The 22,291-nt window shown below is 48.3% G+C and overlaps 1 protein-coding gene across 6 annotated transcripts in view; it reads right to left on the bottom strand.

Annotated features, from left to right (window-relative positions):
- LOC121589088 (regulator of G-protein signaling loco) overlaps positions 1–22,291 on the bottom strand; it is a 40,762-nt gene that overhangs the window by 13,901 nt on the left and 4,570 nt on the right. For 2 of the 6 annotated variants that reach the window (XM_041907720.1, XM_041907722.1), the window contains exon 2: positions 5,494–5,559. The exons of 1 other annotated variant lie outside the window; for it this stretch is intronic. In XM_041907720.1, the coding sequence (XP_041763654.1) occupies positions 5,494–5,559 (66 nt within the window). Of the gene's footprint in view, positions 1–5,493; positions 5,560–13,216; positions 15,630–22,291 lie in introns of those variants that run through there. 3 more of the 6 variants (XM_041907726.1, XM_041907725.1, XM_041907724.1) reach the window with 3 other exon arrangements.

Consider the following 22,291-nt stretch of genomic DNA (forward strand, 5'->3'; position numbering starts at 1 on the left):
TATGACTCACATACACATACAGCTCTAAAACAGTAAAATGAAGTAGAGAATGCGCCAGCAACTGACCCAGGCTGCGCAAACGAGGATAACCTCCATTGTGCTGCGGAGCTCCGTGTGGTTGTGGGCAAAACGTCCGTCGCCAACCCGACCGTATCGTAACCTTGGGGCCGGAAATATAATAATGCAACCCCTAGCGAGCTAAACGGTATCGGTTGACTGCCGCATCATCCGACCAGCTCGCAAGGAACACTCGGTGTTTGTGGTGGTGGTGGTGGTGCTTGAGCTACACGATGATGCAATTGCATCTCCCACTTCTCCTTGACGGGGGCACTGAATTGGACTGTTTTTTTTTGTTATAGGGACACAAAAAAATCGCTCAAACGCTTTCAAGCTATGTGGTTCCCAGGAGAAATTTGCGGCGAACCTTTGCTGTCACACAAGGGCTTTTGCTTCACGGCTGAGAGACTACGCTCCACGCTGAAATGTGACTTCCGTTCCGTCGTTTGCGGTGAACGTACCGGGCGGCTACACTGTTGCACCGTGGCAATGCACTCATTTGCGGGGAGGTTGGGGGGGGGGACTGATTGTTCCCTTTTTTGCATCATCCAAAGAATGCGCAAAGTGGAAAAAGTCTCGTATAGCCGCTGGGAACGATCTAGATCGTTTCTTTTTGTGTAGATTCTTTCCGAGCGCCTTTTCAAGTACAATTTTAAATGCCCTTTTCTACTGAATTTTACCCATTTTTGTGAGCTTTTTAAATAATGAAAACACGTATGTTAGCTACAACAAACCACCTGATCGCACGCTCCCATGCCAATACGACGTCTTCAAGACGTCCTCCACTAGTAGACTAACGAAACGATCGGTTGCGTTTGAAGAAAGCTAACTCATTGGATTGGAAATTAAGATTGCTTAGCTATCGCATCCCCCGCCGCCCGGTAAACTCTTTTGAAGCTGGCTTCCTCTGGGCGGCATCAACGCGTAAAGCCTTTTCTTGGCAGCGAAGAAAGGGGGTGGTATGGCGGGAGTAAATAATCCCACGATCACAAGAAAAAATACCAACTACCGACGGGACCGTTTTGACCAACGTTACTGCTGTGCATCACCCTGTGTTTCCCGCCGTCAAGATCGTCCCAAGATCGTTGAGCGGGAGGAGCGGGTTTTATGCATTCAATCATAATTATTCCATCTCTAGAAAGTTGTTTACTCTCGTCGTTCCGTCCCTGCTTGCGACTGTGCGTTTAAACAGACACACTTACACAGCAACACACCGCGGCCGCGAACGTTTTCTCAGGTAGCGTTTGAGGGCCGAGGGCAGCGTGACCGGAGCAGCGAAAAGGGGAAACAGACAGGGGTGGTTTGTTTTGTTTTTCTTCCCCTCTTTCAACTCGGCGAAATCGGCGAACCTGCTTGATCATCGGTAAACCATTAAACCATGCTGCCCTGTCCCTGCCCACGGCTCCCACACGGGAAGCGTAACGTGTAAGCGCAATAAGCCGCTCTAAAGCCTCCCGGCTCCAACGTGCCTTTTTTTTTGCTTCCTAATTTCCCAAAACTCCCTGGTTCTGGGTGTTCCATGCGTTGCTTTTGGCCCAAGGGAAACGAACGAACCTATTGGACCGGGAGAAGCCATCTTCCCTTCACTACGAGCTATGAGGAATACCATTGCCTTACACCGGACCGTACTGATCTATTATCCTCCGTTGTAACGGATGCGTAGCAAACCTCATTCGCTAATACCACACACTACCGCTCGTACATCTCCTCCCCGTCTTTATTTAGGGGTGCCCAATGATGGGAACAGCAGACGGAGAAAGGCTTCATCCATTGCCCAAAAACACACACAAAAACAATTCAATTTGCACACATCGAAGCTGCCAATGCTAATTCCAACCGACACGCCACAAGTGAGAGAATCATCATTGCGTGCATTCGGTCGGGCACAGGCACACATACAAAAAGATGAAGATAAACACAAATTCCATACATCACTTTCAACATCCGTGCCACTCGTTCGGCGGTGAAGCATTGGATTGGAGCGTTGCACACGCTTCATAGTATTTGGCAACACGACTGCATTAATGATTTTGACTGGCGCTTCTCCTTGAACGCCATTTAGTAATTGACAAATCCCCTCCGACAAGACAATTAGTAGCTCGGATCCGGCAAGATCGGTTTCCATTTTCACGGACATTTTGGCTGGTTGTGAGAATGAGTTTTTGGCCACGCTTCTTCACACTAACCCAAAAATCACGGCCAAAGCTGACCACTAGCGATCACTCTCACAAGCAAACTAATCGCACAACAACACACGTTACTTGCTTTCGTTTCCTCCCGACACACACACATACACACACCAACTTGTACAATCGAAAATGCTTCACTTTCTTTTCCACGGTGAACTTTTTCCATTTCAAACGCTTTTCTCCCCTCCCCTGCGTGTAATCCGGGAACGCGCGCACCACAATGGATCATTGAGCTACAAACTTGAACAAACACTTGCGTTTCCTTTTCAGGGTCCTAATTCACATCTTCTACAAAACTTTTCCGAAAAACCAACCCAACTTCTTCACACCGGTAATAGACAAAAGTTCAAATCACAACCGACCAAGATGTAGCATAGAAACACAATGCACTTGTGCAGGATGATCACACTGTGCTGTACGTTGAAAAGATCACCTAGCCGAGGGCGCGTTCGTGCGGTCCAAAACACACCGTAACACCACGGAACCAGCAGGGCGACTGGTTTGATTGTTTGAACGGTCAATTAAAGGAAATTGAATTGACGACGTACCGCGTCCACCATATGCATCACACTCGACTGCAACTTTTGAAAAGACAGCGAGAGAGACGTGAGAGTGAGTGAATGTGACTCTCGCCTGCATTAAAGCACGTGTGCGTGTACATGGCGTAGCGAAAGGCCCCTATTTCCTATAATGCACTGCAAGCACGACCACTTTACCAGGAAACACGCACACGAAAAAGCGTGCAGCTGAATATGCGTACGCGGATTTAATGCTTGCCCTGTAGGAAATGCACGTAGCATAGCCGACTAGCGTGGACAGACACAAACACACCACACCCTACTAGTACAGTTTTGAAGTCGTCACTGAACACAGCTGTTGTGCGTTATACTGCGGGAAGCTTTACGCCGTACCGTTGACGTACGCAAACACGCATAGGAAGTTGATATCCTTTCGCGCTCCGGAAAACCGTCCACAGCTAAGGGTGTGCTGCTTTTCCGGCTTTCTTATGATCGCGAACCGTAACACTACGACTGCCGGACACATTGCTTCCCTTCCCAGACAGCGTACCACACACTGCCTGCGTTCTTTTCGCTTTCAACTTGTCTGTTTCCGTCGCCACAATGCGGGACAGTTTAATTCTTTCCCCCAAACTGACCGTAGCCTAACAAACCCGCACCAAGCATTCGGGTACTGGGGAAGACGTTTGAAGCTGCACACATCACACATACAAAAAAAAACACACACACACACACAGCGAGTACAAACTCCCACAAAAAACGCGACGGCGACTCCCGTGGTTTGCGTTGTTAGAGCTGTGTCGCCCTCGTTGCGCCGTCTAATGGAAACTAAATCGGCAACAGCGGACCCACCAGCAACCAACTTCATCCCGAGCGGGGCAATCTCTTGCACTGTCGGAGGGTGTGATCCGCGCGCTCTCTCTCTCTCTGTTGCTCTCTTCGTGGGATGGTGTTCCTCCCAGTACGAGATTCCATTGGTTGGGTTCACATCAGTTGGCATTAGAGAGGAGCTGGCTCATCGCCCTTATGCACAGACGACCCTATTTCAAGGCTCTCATCTCGCTCTCTGGTCTTTGGACGTTCATGGTATAGTTTCTGATGTGAAAAAAGGCCGCATGTGGCAGCCACAGAGAGCCCCAGACGAGGTTACTCTCGCGTTCGCGAGTTGCGTGTGAGATTGCGCTTTGATTTTGGGCTGATCTTCACCGATCACTGCACTGCACCCAGCACTGTTGTGGAGTGCGGCATGGGCAATGTCGCTCGCGCGTTCTCACAGTTTCTCTTGCGTAAGCATCATCATCTCGCCGCCGTTCGCGTATGGCACGCCGTTGAGCAGGGCAAGATCACCGCAAGAAGATCATACGCAGCAAGGTTGGATTCTAGTGAAGTTTGTTTAAAAGTGGAAAAATGCCGATCTAAACACGATCAGTTCGCATACAAATAGAACCTAATATAGCAACGACCGTAAAGAGACTCGACGACAATGTCTTAGTCACTGTTGAAGCAGCAGTTTCAACACACACATTTTGTGCTTACACAGATGTTTCGATAACAACAATAACAACAACAAAAACTGCAACATACACACATTACCCTCAAGCCCTGCCGGTCAATGCAATGTGCTCTACTTTGAAGCACAACTTCGGCAACCAGTCGACAAAAACAAGCAACAAAACATGAGCCACCGCCAAACCAAAATAAAAGGAACCATTTCAGTTGCTTCAATTTTCCGCTGGAACCACTTCTTCCCGCAACGAACCCACAAGGAGGCCGGGGAGGGCCTTTTGTTGGATCTAGTTCAACAGTGTAAAGCAGCGACCCCAGGGTAGGACAAGCCTGTAAACAGCAGCCTGTAAATGGTAGAACCGATCGCTGACCGTAGCTAATATGGTCATTCCAATGCAATCAAGCTTTTCCTTCTACGAGACACGACCGACTGCGATACTTCGCTGGCAGTCCGGTCTCCGGACGATGGCTTGTTGGCTGGCAAACGAGAAAAAAAAGCGGGGCACCTACTACTAGGGTCTTCCGACGTGTACGATGCTTCAACCATATTAACGTTAATAAGCCAATTTGGCAGTTTAATGATTCGACTTCTTCGACCAAGCCCGACGAATAGCGCGTTCCGTGGGATCGGTCACAACACCAGCAATAGAGCCCAACCTACCATTTCCTTCGCCACTATGGGAAACAAGAGCCACGGCGGAGATGATTGATACCCAAACCGAGGGAAGCAATTTTTGCTGGTATGTATACCAGACAGACAAACGGATACAATGTAAAATGGAAGGAAGCGTGTAGGACCAAATATCACAGTTGATTCGGTGTTAGGAATGCGGCACAAGGCTGCGAAAGATGCGTGTACCGCAAATAAGTCGTTAATCGGTCACTCAAACATTGAAACCCCCGTTTTATTAGGATGGGAGGGCATCCAACCCTGTAAGCAACTGTTACAGCACCCAGCACGAAGATTACCAGTCAGAAGACGCACTAAGATCTTAATTAAATCGATCGACGTCGAGTGCGACCGTAACAGATTCGGGGGAAGCGTGTGTAACGCATCGATTGACTACACCCTGGACTACATCTGGTGGACATTCCAAGTCGCACCGAACATGACGACACAAAACGAACTGCTGGTAAAGCACTCGAATCGCTAACGGTAGTAAGGAAGGAGGAATGATCTTTCTAGCGCACCACCTTCGCGCCGGATAACGGGTGCTACTTACTTGACTTCTTTCCGTGACGTCGTCCTCATCGTGAACAACGCCCTCGAGCAGATTGGGAGCACTCACCTGCAAAATGAAGAAATGTAACGAAAAGAAACAATTAGAAGATTGACTTACTGATGATTTACACCGTAACCATCAATATTTACGGTTTTGTAAGGTAACAAACACCTCCAACGGCAAGACATTGATTGGTTTAATGTTTTATATATCGCTCTCAAACATACGCCGGATACGCAGGCGTTCGTGTAGAGCCGTTGGGCACGCGTGTAGTTTGACACGTTTTGTGGCTGACAACACATGGCACTCGGTTGTAAATTGATACCGACACTTGCGCGATCGCACGTGAATTTGCAATGTGCCTGCCCGAGACAGGGGAGAAATTCACCAGCTCACCAGCGTCAGCGTTAGAATGACAGTTGAGTTGAGCGAGCTGACAATTGCGACAAAAGGCCACAATCTCAAAACCAACCATAACTCTTATTTACATTGGTTCATAAAAAAAGAAAGTCTTCAAAAGATAGCAGAGCGGATCATCGCAACACAGTAGCAGAAACCATTATTCCCACCGACTTTCTAATTTGGCTTTGTCTAGTTTACCCTGTGCGCAGAGTTATGATGTGCTAGGTAGTGCTTGGGTTAGGCAGAGTTAAATTTGGATTTCCCATTCGGTCCTATCACCGTAAAACGTTGAAAAGCGCTTTTGCGTAGTAGTGTAACGCTTTCTCCATTTATCAGAACTTATCTTACGTTTGATACATTACATTTTGGGAAGCATAACATGCTATCATAACTATGAAGAATTGATCATACAAGATCGTACAAAATAGGGACCACCAGCTAAGCCGAAAAAAGGTAAACCTCTAAACAGTAATCATCGACATTAGCAGCGGGTATGTGCTGTTACCAACCACCACGTTCAGATGTCCTTGGTCTAAACGCGCATGCTAAATATGCCCTCCCGGACGGTCCACCTTCTTTCAGTGTCTGTTTGTGATGTTTTACCGACATCCGGAAGACGTTCCCCAAACGAGCTAATAATAGCAGACGGTTTAACAATTATACACATCCAACAGCCTGTAGACTCCTCTCAATCAAGAATAAAGCAGAATCTTACGAATAAAACGAATAAACGAACTGGTAAAACTCCAAAAGGAACGCGCAAGGCAGGAGAAAGCTATGCTCCGGGACAAAACAGACAGGGCGTTCCTCTTCCCGTATTCTCTTTCTTTCAGTTTATTTTTTTATTGCCGACAACCAAACAAATGCACGACAAAGAGCCACAAAATACGCACAGCAGTGCATGTGGGCCTGCATACGGAACAAATCACACCAAGAAACTCGCACGAAGGGAAGTTCGAATAGAACTGTAAGTTCCATTACATCGCTTTCCTCATTATCGTACGTATGTTAATAAGGACAACGAGTCCAAACCATACCCTTTTATTCAGCCCTTTCCAACGTCAACACACCGGAAGTGACGCACACATCCATTAGAGTAAAGATCTCGTCGAGTGGTGATTTTCCGCTTTTTTGTGAACATCGTTCCTTCCTTCCCGTTCTAAACTGTCACACGCCACGCCCGTACGATCTTCCCTGGGAACTTAACTGCTTGCAAGAGTGGACCGGAAAAAGGATTTCTTCTCTCCGAACGGAAAACGCTGTCAAATGTGCAAAATGCGTACACGAGTGCATGGGGTATGGGTCATTTACATTAGAATTCCACTTTTGCGCAATGAGCGTGCACGTGCACCATTTTAACGTGACAAAAACGATCCTTTCTACCGGGTGTGAGTTGGGTTGTAAAACATGGACCCGTTTGAAATTGGAGCCACCCTTTGTGAATTGTGCCGGCAACGGAACGCATCCACAAGCAGATTCATTTCATATTTACGCGCCCAAAAAAAGGAAGAATAAGTCGCGTACAAAAGCAACAATTTGCACATTTGCGCAGCCGTATAATTACAGCGTACCGGGAGACGCTATGCCACTCTTGATGGATGATTTACGACCGAGCGAGTTGGGGCGAAAAACGGTTTTTATTTTTGATAATTTATTCGCCAAACTTCAAAAAACGAGTACCACCATCGCGAAAAACATTCGTACCACAGCACAATCGTTCGTTATTGATTGCTCGTATTATTAAAACATTAATTTGCATCGTTCGGGCCCCACATGCACTGGGACTCTGGGAGAATCACCACAGCGGAAAAGTGGCACACGTGACACGAAAGTTGGTGTGACAACGCTGCTGCTGCGGGCAACAATCATAATTTTGCAAGGCTATTATTATACTGTTTGGTGGAGCATTTTTCTTCACAAAAATGTTCCTACAGTTGGTGTTCTCCCTTTTTCGAAAATATGCCATCATTCTTTACAATAATTGCTTTCTTTGGGAGTTACTGTTACTGCTGGGCTTTTTGGAGTTGGTTCTTAAGATAGTTCGGTTTGCATAGGACCGCAGCGCCGCTCCCAGAGTCTGCCAAATCAAAGCTGTAAATATGCTACTTAACCGACGTAGCTTCGCTCAAGCCGACCCATTTCCCACACTGATAAACAACTGTTTGCCAATGTACAGATTCGCGGTGCGCGGGAATTGCCTCCGAACGACAACGAAGTAGTACCGCCGACTGCATTCGAAATACGCACAATTTCATGTTCATAAATTAAGATAATTGAATCAAATCGAGGCCATAATATCCGCTTCGCATCGACAAGGGTGTCGGTCTTTTTGAGCATGAGTCTTTAGGAGTGTTCCAAAATACCGATGCCCGGTATGCCGTTCGTTTGACCGGTTTTGCTTTGCTTAAAACATGCCGACAGGAAACACAGCGCCCCGATACCGGATGGACACATACGAAAATGTTTCGTTTTATTGGCTCATTCCAGATCACTGTATATTAGAGTAAGTTGTTAAATTTTAACAGGGATTTGCTAATCAAACTCTACCTTTTCCAATCAGGGATGCGTTTTGTCTTCACTTTATTTGGAATGCATTTTTATCTGCCCAACAACACACAGTCATGGCACCAGAGACGAGGTCCACCGAGACCGGGAGAATGATGAAGATTAGTTCAAGGTTTCGATCCCCCTCCATCATGCCCACTAACGGGCATCCGCCGTACACCGTTACGGCTCTCTCGACAGGCCGATAGGGAACGAAAGACCTTTAACACCCGGAACGGATCCGTACCGGTTGGGCGCCGAAGAGAGATACGCACTTTTACGATGCAATAATTTAGCACTGTATAAAGTACACTTCTGTACGCCCAATCGGAGTAGCTCCTCGGACCAGGAACCGGTGTGGTAGATATCTGATAAATACAAAGCATAACTACTCCGGGAACGAGTTCACCAAACCGTTGTTTGTGAGTGTTGCAGCATCGAGCAGTGTGTCTTACTGCATCATACATCATCGTTATTCATGTCGATCGGTGAAGATTGCCATAATTTCCGAGCTTCATTTCACCAACCTACAACAACCCTCGGCTTGCCAACCGGATTGAGCTTAGAACGTCTCCCACATAGCTCTGGCATAACAATCCCTGTGCGTAATAGCACGAGAAGTTGGTTGGAATTTCACCTCCAACGGCATCTTGCGCTATGACACACACACGCACTTAGTGTCCGCAAGATTGTTCGCTTGGTGTGCCCCTTGTACGGTAGCACCGAGACGCGGCTCTATCAGGCAAGTTGTTCGGCAAGCGATAAGAAAAGATGGTAAGGAGACGGAGGATAATTTATTTCCCTTTTGCACTGCCACTGCATCACATTCTCCGAAAGCAAAACTAAACCGGGGCAACATTATTTCCCATGATAAATGTATCATAAATGAAGCATAAATTCTTGCGCAGACAGGCGTTGGTTGTGCGTAGTTAGCGGACGTGTAGAAAAGCAGATGATCGGAGGCCGATGAAGGGAGATCGTTAGAAGCCGAGACACACTTGCCGGTGAGAGCCAGTTTTGGCCGTAGGTCAAGTTCAAGCAACTGTGTATACCCCTTCCAGTGCCAAAAGCCAGTGTTTCTAAGCCATTACTTGAAGACATAAAAGGGGATTTGTGGGTTAAAAAAGGGATTGCAATGATAGTTCTACGATGCAACTGCACGTGCCACCGTCATCACAGCTGTGTGCCCTTTGACGGAAGCGGGAAAATGCATCAAAACTATCATATGCCATCAATGTGAGGAACGCTTCAACAACATGTGTTAACGATGCCCGTCACACCTTAACCACGCAACGCGAAATCGGAATCGGTGTCACGTGCCTCCAAACGGGATGCTGAACTCAGACGAACTTCTCTAGCACGATAGCACGTATGTACTAATTATAGCGCGAATCTTACGTCTGGCAAGGTCTAATTACGATCTTATCGAGCACACCTCATCCCCGCTTCAGAGATTCATGCATTTCCATGAACTGTGTGCCGCCGGAGAGAGAGAGAGATCGGTGGGCAGGAGGCCAGTACAATTTACCAAGCACACACAATGGAGCCCGGCGGCAGGTGGAGTATTCTTATGTGCTAAAAATAGCCCCGTACACTGATGCTGGGAGATTAGATCGAGCGGATTTTTTTTTTGTACAGCCATTCAGGCTCAGGGGAATGATCATTTGCAAGCTATCAGGAGAATTAAGAGTACATTTCTTGGGATTGAACATTGAAATTCATTCTCCACGTTTTTGCGTTCCAAGTAACGAGAAAAATTGACTTCCCATTTACGATGACAGTCTTCAGTATATCAGTTCCCCACTAATAGAAATGCCGCTATGTATTACCATCTTGGAAGTGATTTCCATAGCATATGCACTAAAAAGGCAACTCGTAAGATCGTTTGAATGGTGGTCACCAGGGCAACAAAGTATCGGACCACTCGTCCCTATCCATTGAGCTGTGCAGCTCTATCGGGTCGGTCTCTGCCACTAAAAATCCCATCCGCACCGATGCGCCGATTGCAGCCCAGTGTCCACCCCAGACTGTCCAGATTGGCCACGGCTTTTTATGCAGGCAATGAAATGCAAGCTCACATACATTAATGCGATCCAATCAAAAAGAAATAAATACAAACCGTCGACATATTCAGCGTTCTTCTCTCCTTTTTTTGCCATCCAAACCTAACCAAATGGCACGTTCTATGCGTTACGTTCTAGCAGCAACTCCCATGGTCATGACCCGCCGATGTCGTTGTCGGCTAAACACCACAGATAGGGGTGGCCCGGTCCGTGTGTGTGTGTGTGTGTGTTTTCGTTTGCCTAGAATAAATATTTCCCTACCACCGAGTGTGTCTTTCCCGAGGCCAGCTTAAGCTCAGCAAACGGTAGCTCCTCATCGTTCCCTCGTTTGGGCGGCGCTGTGATAAACTTTCTGGCCCCTTTCTACTTCATTATTTGCATGACACGCGAGTACCACTCTCGGCCAACCGTTTCCCTTTCTACCTTATGTGTCAATAAGACGCAGAAGCAAACGAAGGCCCTTTACAAGAAGCTTCGATGCAATCGCTTCCGCCGCTACGGTGTATCAAGTGTCACATGCACCAATGCTCTCTACGCATTTGCGCTGCTGGTTTGCATTTAAGAGGCGCATCCGCTTAAGCTCACACAGCAGAGACGACTGCAACAATGTTGCGCAGTGCAGAGAAGAAACATCATTTCTCATGAGCTCCAGAACATCGCGGCATCGTGCGGACTTGCGGGAGAGTGCATGCGTCTTTTTTTTTCGTTTTCTACTGCCACTTTCGTTCCCCGAATGGGCTTGTCGTGCATTTGGAATCTCGTGGGAAGAAATATCTACCGATAACGGGTTCCGTGCACCTCTTCAGGGGCAACATTTTGAAGCGGGCCGCCCGCTTATAACCAAATTGATGCGATTCCCTTGGTTTGATCGTGCCTCTTCTCAAGTGGTGGATAGCGTTCTTGATGATCCGCCGCGGCTTGCGTACGCACTACTTGACCAACACACGCCCGCGACATTAATGTTTCCCAATGTGGCATCGTTACCCGTTTACAGAGACTGTGCCTGGGCTGCTACCTGAGCGATCGTAGTAGTATGTTGGTTAAAAACAGACGACCCATCAGGACGGCTTCCGTACACATTCCATATTTGATAGGCGACGACGCGAGTGCGCCACTCGTACGGGGGGAAAACAGTCGGGCATAGCGCACAAACATTAGACGGTGATTGATTTAGGATATCGCTAGACTAACACACCGAGACGATCATCAAACGTTTACCAGGCAAATAAAATTGACCCGTTTTACGTGCTCGATAGGGTTTATTACTTTTTTAAAGCTGCTTAAAGTCCCAGGTTCTATTTGATCTTCTACGCATTTCTGGGCACAGAAAATCATCCCTCCTTTCCACTTCAGCAGATATTCGTGTTCTTGAGGTTGGTTCTAAGTAAACAGTACCTCCTTTGTAACATCAAATTACACAGCAGCTTAACGCTAATCGTTACGTTGTTTGATAAGCCACTGACAGTGATGAATTGTGGAGAAAAGTCATCTGGCACGGGTGAGCGTTTAGTATTTATTTTATGTTTAACAAACCAATCTCAAACAAAATTGATTCTTCATCGCACGAACCCTGCACTTACTGTTATTGAATGTTGTTTATACTTCAACTGCACTCCAATCGTTTCAAATTTGATAAGAGCTCGAACAGTATGTTGGGGATTTCAAAAAAAAAAGACCACCAATCATAGTTCCACTCACATACAAAACGGGAAGTCGATGCCCAGTTATCAATAGAGCCAAAAGAGTGCTCAATCCAAAATTCAAACTGGCCGACCACACACCCCGATCAGCAATCAAATTCAATTTCGATGACGTTAGTGACCCTCTTCTTCTTCAATTATTGTAGCGAAACAATTAAAATGAACGTCATTCGATGCAGGAACCACTTTAAAGGTACCTTTTATAGCATGTAAATTGATATGGCGTGGCGCTAGAACGCATTATCCACCCCAAAATTCTGCTATCCCGTTCCACACACCAAGACAAACGTGATTTCAGTCGATCGATCGATCCAAAATTAAAGACACACGGTTTGCTCAATTGCAAAGATAACAGTGCTTCCATTGCAACAAACGCATCCATCGACCTTGCAACGGCTACACTTCGCCAACCCTAACCTTTGTTGAAGTCGAAAGGGGCCACCGCACAATGCCGCTGCTAATTTCCGTGGGAGCAAAACGTGCCCGTGCTTTTCGGAATCCAGTGCGTAAACGCATCCGCCTCTACGCAACAAACAAAACAGAACCTAAACACTCTCATTATCGACCCGCACGGCGTGGGTTTCGAGCAAATTGATAATTAGACAGCAACACAGTGGAGAAGCAGCATCCAACTCCACCCTTTACGGATGTGGGGAATGTAACTTGCTTTCTGACCAGTGTGTGAACCTGCGAGGCAAGTGGAGAAGTACGCTCGTGCGGTTATAATTGATGAACGACGAACTATGCAACAATGGAGCAAAAAGTTGATAAATAGAATAGAAATGATTGCTCGGGCGAAAATCAATTGAAATGATATCGTGGAAAGTGTACGATTGTTGGGGGAGACATTCAAAGATATCGCTGATCTTCAGCATTCCTATTACACTGTTACCGATCGGGTGGTCGGGAACAACATTAGAATAGCGACACGGGATCGACAAACTTACAGCAAACATTGGAGCTACGATACTAATATACACTGCCTGTCAACCGATATCTGAGCTGGGCACTTACTCCAATCTTGTCCAAACTGCGAACCGACGCCTGATGAACGCTGGTAAATGGGCGCTGCGGTACCAGCGCCTTGCACATCATCATCGGCACATCTTCTGCCTCATCCGCCGGTCGAACGTTCCGCCGCCTCGGCTCCTCCTCCCCCTCCAGCGTGTCGTCCCCTTCCTCGTCCGACTCGCCAATGTCGGAAGTGAGGGGCGTACAGCTATGGCTGCGCAACTTATTACAGTGGGCCGGTTCGCTGGCGGACCGCTTCAGAAAGCTCGCAGTAGTGGTGGCCGTTGCAAACGCCGCCGCACCAATAATCAGCCCCGCCAGCCCGGTCGTGGTGCTGCCGCAGGTGGAGATCGAGCTGGCCCGCGGCGGATCAATCCGGAAGCTCGGCAGTATGGGCGGCTGCAGCTCGTACGAGCAGTCGGGCGATATTTCAAAGTGCACCAGCTTGGTGCTGACGCGGCGCTCCGTCGTCCTGCCGTTGCCGATCGTGCCGACGAGCGGCGAATGGTTTGCATCATCATTTTCATCATCGTTGTTCGGGTCTTCCGGTTCCTCCGCCTCTTCCACGTCCGAATGCGACGGTTCACATTCGTACGAGTAGTCATAGTTTTCGCCCCACACGAGCGTCCGATTGAGCGAGTCGGACTCGCGGCGCACGAACGACACCGACAGCCGGCGCAGATTGTCCTCCGTAAGGGCCGGCGAGGTACAGCGACTCCCGTTCTCCGAGCTGTTCTCGCTGGTCGTCGTGGTCGTGGTGGTGGTCGTCGTGAGGGACCGTTTCGCCCGCGGACTCTTGAGGCCACCCTCCAGGCTGTTGCTTTTCTTTTTGGCGGAGAAAAAGTTCAGCAGATTCCCGTGGGACGGTTGCTTCGGGAGCTCCGAGTTGCGGCGCCGCTGGAAGTGCTTCCGGATGGCGAGCGGCGTACGGAGTGCCTCCTCGAAAAATGCTTTCGTCGAGGAGGAAGCCTTCCGTGCACCGGACTTCGCAAGTGGGCAGTTGATGTCGCCCGTGCTCGGTCCACGGTCGCTGTGCACAGTGGACAGGGCAGCGACTTCCATCGACACCACGCTGTCCCGAGGGTGTGACGTCGGCTCGCCAAACAGTAGCCGGTCGGGCTGCCGATGGTCCGGCCGTGGCGAGCTCTTGCTACTGCACGTATCGTACTGGTCCTGTTCCATCGATTCAAAGTCCGAATCAATGAACGATGCGTCGGCCGGTGGTGTAAGCAGATTTAGCCGATAGTTTTCCGCCTCCTCGTCCTCCGCATCGTACCGCGGCTGGGCTTCAGCTTTCGCGTCACCACCGCTCACGAGCCGTATCTTAATCGGCGTCGATGTTGACCGCTGAGCGAAGCCACCGCGATCATCGTCGCACACGTGTGCTTTCGCGGCATGCAGCTCCTCCGTCTTCACCTTCTTCTGCACGGACGCGTCCAGATCGTTCGCCGTGGTGTCGGAATCGGAGCTGAGCGCGTGCTTCGAATGCTCGCAGGACGGACAGGAACGGCCCGCCGGGGCAGCTGGAGCACCGAGCAGCGACTTGAACTCGAGCACGTTCTCAAACGACGAATCGTTGGCACTCTTTAGCAGGGCGATAAAATTCTTGCTCAAAACCGGTTGCAGCAGGCTGCTGATGGCGGTCGCTGCACCGGACGATCCGGCCGTGCCCAAATCGGCAGCCGCCGCCGGGCATTCGAACACTGTTCTAACGCTCGTTGTCACCTCGATCCGATTGCCGGGCAGGTGATGGAGAGCGGCGTCCAGGGCGGCCGTTTCGTTGCGCTTCAGTGCACTTTCGCTCTTCGCGGACACTGTACGGTCACTGCCGGGAGACGACACCACCGTGCGCATGATAATCGTTATCTCCGAAGCGCTGGGCGGACCACTGTCCGGGCCGGTGTGGGCTGTCGGTGGGTCTTTCACTATCGTTCCCGTTTCGCTGCTGTTTGCCATGATGGACGACTTACTGGAGGAACGATGTTGGTACTGGAAAGCACTTTATATACACAAACTCACGTAGTTTTTATTACCACGAAGGAAAAGGTCCTAACTTAAAGCGGACATTACACTTCGCCGACTTTATGGATACCTTTGGATAATAGATTACACATTAAAACACACACTCACGCAGAATCTTATTGCTTCGTCACACTCACAAGTTTGTCCCCAATAAATAACGAGCCTCTCATCTCCCCAAATTCGCAACGTTCGCCTTTGTCAACTACGCCATCGAAGAGCTGGTTCTGGCAACCATCGCACCCTTACCCCCACTTCTGGCCGCACACCGAAACGAACGAAACCACGGATCGATACGATCCGTTCCAGTCTACATCACACTTCGTTCTAACCAGCCAGAGACAGGTTTTTTTACGCCCGACTCCACGACGCACCAAAACACACAACCGCGCACATGGCGGGGGAAAAATAATGTGCAACCGCACTGCTGCCACGAAATGAATCTTCCCGCACACGCAGCACACGCCCATAATTCTTTCCCCCCTTTTTCCTTCGTCGGCAACCCCCAGGGAGATTGGAGGGCGAGGGGGGGGGAGAGGGTAACGGCAATAGTGGGCACCCTCGAGAGCACTTGAAATCGAATGTGTTGCGCAGCGCAGGCAAAGGAAGAGGGTGCGCATGCGCGATTGTACGACGCGCGCGCCACAGCAGACAGCAAAACGCGCGCGAGGGGATCGCCGCGATCGCCGTTCGGGCTTAATTATCAATCATTATCGATTGCGCGTACACGTTGCACGTGCGTTGGTGGACGGAAGAAAGGTGAAACCGAAATTGGGGAAAAGCTTTTTTCGGCTTGGCAGTCACGCACTTGGCCGCACGGAGCCGCCTCATCGCCGATGGTAAACTACTTCCGGGGTAGTAAGTAGTGAGGAAGGTATCACGATACGAGTGTTGAATAGCATTAAGTCACTTGTACATTACACATTACACTGTCACGGCGCAAAAAATCAAACACAGACGCCCATTAGATCGATTGCCGGTTGTATTTGTCTACTTCCCCGAATAAAACCCACTCAGCGGTGTGATGTTTGTAAGATGGTTTACGCAGTATCGGCAAAGGGACAAGCCAAACCCTGTGGAACCAAACCGCCCGATCGAATCGATTACACCAGTCACATATTTACCTCCCCATAAATGGGAAATACAAAAACCTTTTGCCAGTGTTGAGCATTCGATCAGCCGGATTTCCTCCCGCCAGATGGGACCGACGACGGATGCATTAACGAAGTTTAGCACCACGTAAACAAACGCAAACCCCACTGCCCCTTCGGAGTGTAATGATGTACTCAGTAAAAATGTTCCTACAACTTGTAAACATCAGCACGAAACAAACACATTTGTGCCGAAAGAAAAAAAACATTGCAAATGCTGATATCATCCTTGGGCGATACCACGGTTGCCGAACCGTCGAATCATCCCGACGATCAAAACAACAGCGCGCTCAGGTGTCCCGCGACTACCGGGTCTCGGTGGAAAAACAGAGTCTACGGGTGGTCCACGGGTGGTCGTATTTATAGGAAATCTCCTACGCACCAGAAACTCAAGACACACACAAAGATGCTTTTGCTTGGAAAGCAGCGTCATCCGACCCAGGCTGTTGTTTACAGCTGATAAAAATGTAATGCTAAAAGGTGTACACATCCGTGTCTCGACGATCCACGTCACTAGCTGAGCTGACCCACATCATCATTTCCGACACATTTTCCTTCCTACCAAACGAGTGCACTTGGTTTATTCTTTTAGCTCCTCTTCCAAATGTTGTCTAATCAGTCATATGCCTTCTAAGAACTTGGTCCCGCACGATCATAACACCGAAGGCACCCCTAGCGCGCACAACCTCGTATTAGTTCACACCCTGCTTGCAATGAGTCACTGTCTGGCGGTGTGAAATGATGACAGCAAAATTGATTTAGGGAATTGCTTCAAAATTCCAACCGCCGGAAAGCGCGATAAACAACGCGCGCGCACAACATGACTGATCACGTATAACACACAGTATAACAGTTTTGTTGCCGTCTTAAAGTGATCACCTTTCCGTGCAGAACCAACGAAAGCTGAGCGGTATAATTAAACAATATTATTTATGAAATATTGTTTAAGGTTTCACTCCTTCGCCTCAACGCACAGAAAGATACGCGCCAGAAACATATTCATGGGGCAATCGCAATCGATACACTCACAAAACGATTAACACAAAAAAGCAACCAACAGGGAGAAAGTTACAAATTGTCGCCTTTTTTTAAAACGCGCCCGTTGTCATCGCAACAACATCACATAAATCACACACACGCAAACACTAAACGGTCCATAATGGGAACCGGGCTCGCTCCATGTTGGAGATGTCGATGTCACTTTCTGCCACCACCCGCACTATCACTACGGTACACGCTTGCAATGGTGCACATTTGCCAAAACTTGCCTTACGCCGTGCATCGTTTATCGATTATTAAAGACCACAACAATGCTTTCGCGCAACATAATACGGGGACACAAGCGCGGAACTATCGCACACCGATCAACTTGCACTCGCACCCATCATCATAAACGATCGATCGGACGCGCGCGCACCAGACACACACTCCTGACGCGATTGATGCTCTCTGCTCGCTGCGGTACCGAAGGTGAACTGACTCATGCGCTGCTCGGCGCATGACGAGGAACCTCACCTTCCGCACTCTGGCGGAAGAAGCGGCAAAAAGTAATCGAAATCGACGCATTTGGTTTGTGCCGGGCCTTTCTTCAACAGTGTAAAAAAAAAACGAAGAAAGAAAGAAAGAGCAACCCCAGGAGCCAGCTGTGCTGTCGGTCGGTCGGGGATGGTCGGGTCGCAGTACGGTCGACGGCACAGCTGAGAGACGAAGGACGATCATCATCGCCACCACGCGCGCTGCTGCTGCCCCTTGCAGCCCGAGTGCAAACGAGAGTAAAAGAGACGAGGGGTCCCCTAAGAAATGTCTGCCAAAATCTTGCGACCAACCGATGCGAGATGCGGCCCGGGGGTTTTGCAAGACGCGATCCTTGTATTATTGCATTTTTAAAACTAAAACCCTTATTTGCTCCCTGGTTCGTCGTGATGGAACACCGCCGCCGGCCCGGCTACCTTTTACGGACCTGCACACACGCTGCTACCCGCACGAACGCTGCCGCCGCTACACGCTTTCGTACGCGGCCGGGGTCTTCGATGCGTGCAAAAGGGAAGAGACCACCACCCTCATTGGCCGTTCACTGCCAGGGCCGTCTGTGTGTGTTTTTATGCTTGATCCACCCCTGCCTCACAATGGAGAAGCTCTCGTTTCCCTTGTACGTATGTGTGTGTTTTTGTGTTTCGGTTCAGTGGTCCTATATTTTGCGTGCACTGGAGCTTGATCAAGTGTTGTGTTTACGCTGCTAGTTTCCGTTGACCGTTGACCGCTGCACGCGGCATCGAAGGGAAACTCCCGTCCTTCGCGTAAAGCTTGGTTGCACTTGCACTTTTAGTTTGCGAATCCGTTCGGTGCATCCTTGTAGAACGATTATGTCTGTTCGGTGGACGATTCAGTGGGAAAGGGTGTGATACATAACTGACCTCAAGCTAACATTCATTCCATTTACCCCGACCCAGACTGGGTAGCATCAATGGTAAGGATTAATGTATTTGGCAAGGAATTAAGACAGGTAAAAGTGTTGTCCCCGGCTGTAGAAATCTCTCTCAGGCTCTCACTGAAGATGAAATAGAGAGAGAACTACTTAACGCCAGTTGTACCCCGATTGTTTCATCTCTACTATTTTTCCCAATCGGTGTATAAGTCGTACAAAAACGCGGGAAACCCACATCGCTTTACAGTTAAAACCACACCACAAACAGAAATAGGACAAAGGATGCGTTCATTAGGCCTCGAAAACACGCGCCAAATTGGAAGCAAATGTCAAGATTGTATCTCACAAAGAATGAAACAATACGATAGGAACCCTCGGCCCCTTGTTGCGTTAATATAACACAAACTGTAATAAAAATGAATGTAAAATAAAAGCTGCACGATGATAATGGGTCGTCCATCCGGACCGAAGGTAATAGGAAAAAAGCACACAACTTCCTTGTTCCCTTCCCTACGCGTTCAATCACCCAATCCACAAACACATTCAAGGGCTTAAGAAATCCACCCAGCCATACGCACTTGTGTGGGTAAAGCTGAGCAGAGGGGCCAACTCATCCCAATGTTCCATTTCGACCCCTCTATCGACCTGCTGACGTCGAAATCCAAAAGAGCAGCAGCGAAAAAAAAAAAACGAACCTCATACATGGACCGTATAAATTTAACCGAATCAAAAAACAGGTGATAGAAACGTTGGTAGAGTGGTGTAGATGTACGTGACCCTTTGCAACAGCAGGCAGTTTGTTTGTCCTTCAGGATTGTCGACAGCACGGGTCAGGAATAGAATGAGCACGTGCCCAACAGGGGAAGCCCAGACGGCTGCACGCACGCAATGTTTTATAGAGCGCTGATCTCACTTACTGTTCGATCCTTTCAGAGTTCAGGGTAGCAGTTTCAAAGGACTTGCAAGAAGTTAGACTCCACGGAAGCGGACGCGTGGTCTAAGAGCTGATCGATTGAACTGAGTCGTCTTTGTTTTTGAAAGCTTACCTGCGGATGAGAAAAAGAAAGATAGATAAGATTAGAATTTCTGACTGCACGCTCATATGGTAGAGTGTATGAGTGAAAGAGTTTTATCATAAATTATATACTTTAACCAGGTATTACCCGGTAACAATAAATCGCAGTGGATGCATTTATCGCATAATGACTTTTCATTGTAAAGCCTTCTTATCTGTGTACATGTGTGTTTCAAAAACAGACAGCCAGTCTGCTACGTAAAGATAAATCAATTCTCTTATATACTTCTTGAACAACTAGACAAGACAAGGTAAGAGATTCATTAGAACTAATTAATTCCAATGATTCGACCAACTTCTTAGTTTATCCTTCGCTTGTGTTTGTGTGTTGCAAATACAAACCGCCCCAAGGGCACAATAAACTAACACTTGTGGGGCAGAAAACGCTCCAATCGCTCCCAGCAACAAATGCACCGTGTGAGGTGAGCATGATTCATGCAATGCATCGTTACACCTCACATTTCATGTGACGCCAAAGAATAACAAATAACGACCAGTGACTAATACACACAAACCGACCCCTTGAGGCACACTCCTATACACTGCTGCTTGCGATTCCTTCAGGGAAAATTCCTTTGTGCACAGAAGAAAACAAAAAGTCAACACACACACACATTACAACATCAGCAGTATGCGGTCTTACCGTTTTTATCTCTTCGGCCGAGTTGTACCCACAGACGAGCCCATTCAGCATCATTTGCATAACGCCGGTCGGTTTCTTCCGGTGCAACTCCAGGCTCGACTCCATATGCATTACAGACTAGATGTATCACACTTGGAAACGCGGTACGCAGGAACAGCTGAGCACTTTTTCTTCCTCTATGGCACCTTTATACTACCCAGTTGATGAGAGATTGCAAAGCCACATCGTATTTAAACTCATTTTACAATAAATGGTAAACGACAAACTAACCGAAAGATATCACACACTATTAAATGCCACCATCAGCATCGAACACAACCTGCAACCTGCACCAATTTATGATTATTTGTCACAGGTTGATGAAACGTTCCACTACGGGCGACAGAAAATCACACACTCAATCTACCACAGCACACGGTTACGACTGGCGAGAACGTTTCTTACCACAAGCGCGTCAACACACGATGACAAAACTCCTCAATCAGTCATCAGAGATAACGTTCCGATCGGTTGACTGGCGGGTACTGGGCATCTCAGCGAGTTTACGTAGCAGGCCACCCAACCGAGGAGTGGAACCTAACATTTCGCTCTTCGCTGTGTACGGACGGTGTCGACGGTGACGGAATTGGACCATGCTTATCAGATAAGCGTAAGGTAGCGGGCGGCCACGTCCACCGAGCCGTCTTTTGGGACGGCACACAAGACATTAGACGTGTGTTTGGTTGTAAAACCGAATCGTTTGATCGGTGTGATTTTAAATTGGAACAGCTGATCACTTAATTGTGTTTCAGCATTTTTAATTTGCAATTATGTTTAAAACAAGCCTCTATAAATGCTTGTTTACATTGATACTTCCTTTCAAAAGACACTACCAAGTCAACCTTAATTTCAAAAAAATATATTTTTTTTAATTCAAGACAATCCACGAATATGCTCTATTTGCAGCCATTTACTTGCCTCCCTTCAACTCCAAACGAATAACTAATTGCTCTAGCACTCTTGCGGGCGAGATGCAATGAAGTTGCGTACTTACAGCCGGCAATCCAAGTCACGAAATTACTCCCTTTGAAGGAGCATGGCAATGGGAGGTTAGGCAGGCAGGCAGGCAGGCACATGACAAACTCCAGACCCAGATCCCAGATGAACATCCCAGCCGTGAAGCGGAAGAGCATGAGCATCGGTCGCTAGAGTGAAGCCATCTCCCACCGCGCGCCCATAGCACACTGTGGCACTTTCGGTGGGTGTGCGCGGAGAACCTTTCCGGTTAATAGCTCTCAATTGGCATCAATTAAACTTTTAACTCAATCAATTTCAATTTCCTCTTGTTTTGCGTTCACCCGTGGCTGGTGCTTTACTTGCCTAACTTGCGGCGGTGCTGATATATAGGTGTGCAACGATTGACACAGCATCGGTGCAGGATGGGCAATCGAACACAGCCCCGCAAAAGGTGTTCACAAAGCAGATCAATTTCGTCGTTGACGTTCTATTGCAAAAGACATTCGAACCATGCCCTATTTCAATTCACTTTGTACACACACAACGTAGTTGTTTTGGTTTTATGGTATCTTTAACGGCTATCTTCACGGTCACTCACCACTCACAGAAACAAATGCAGCAACACGCTTCAAGACGCGCAATAATGGTCGACCGGATGTGGTTTTAATACTGAGTGCAACTAGAATGTCACCGACGGTACGAACCCGACGGACTCGGTGCCGCGAATGCTGCTGTGAGGGTGTGGATGTAGTTAGCCATATCCCCCGTA

The sequence above is a fragment of the Anopheles merus genome, chromosome 2R (assembly GCF_017562075.2).
Source record: "Anopheles merus strain MAF chromosome 2R, AmerM5.1, whole genome shotgun sequence".
NCBI classification, from domain to species: Eukaryota; Metazoa; Arthropoda; class Insecta; order Diptera; family Culicidae; genus Anopheles; species Anopheles merus.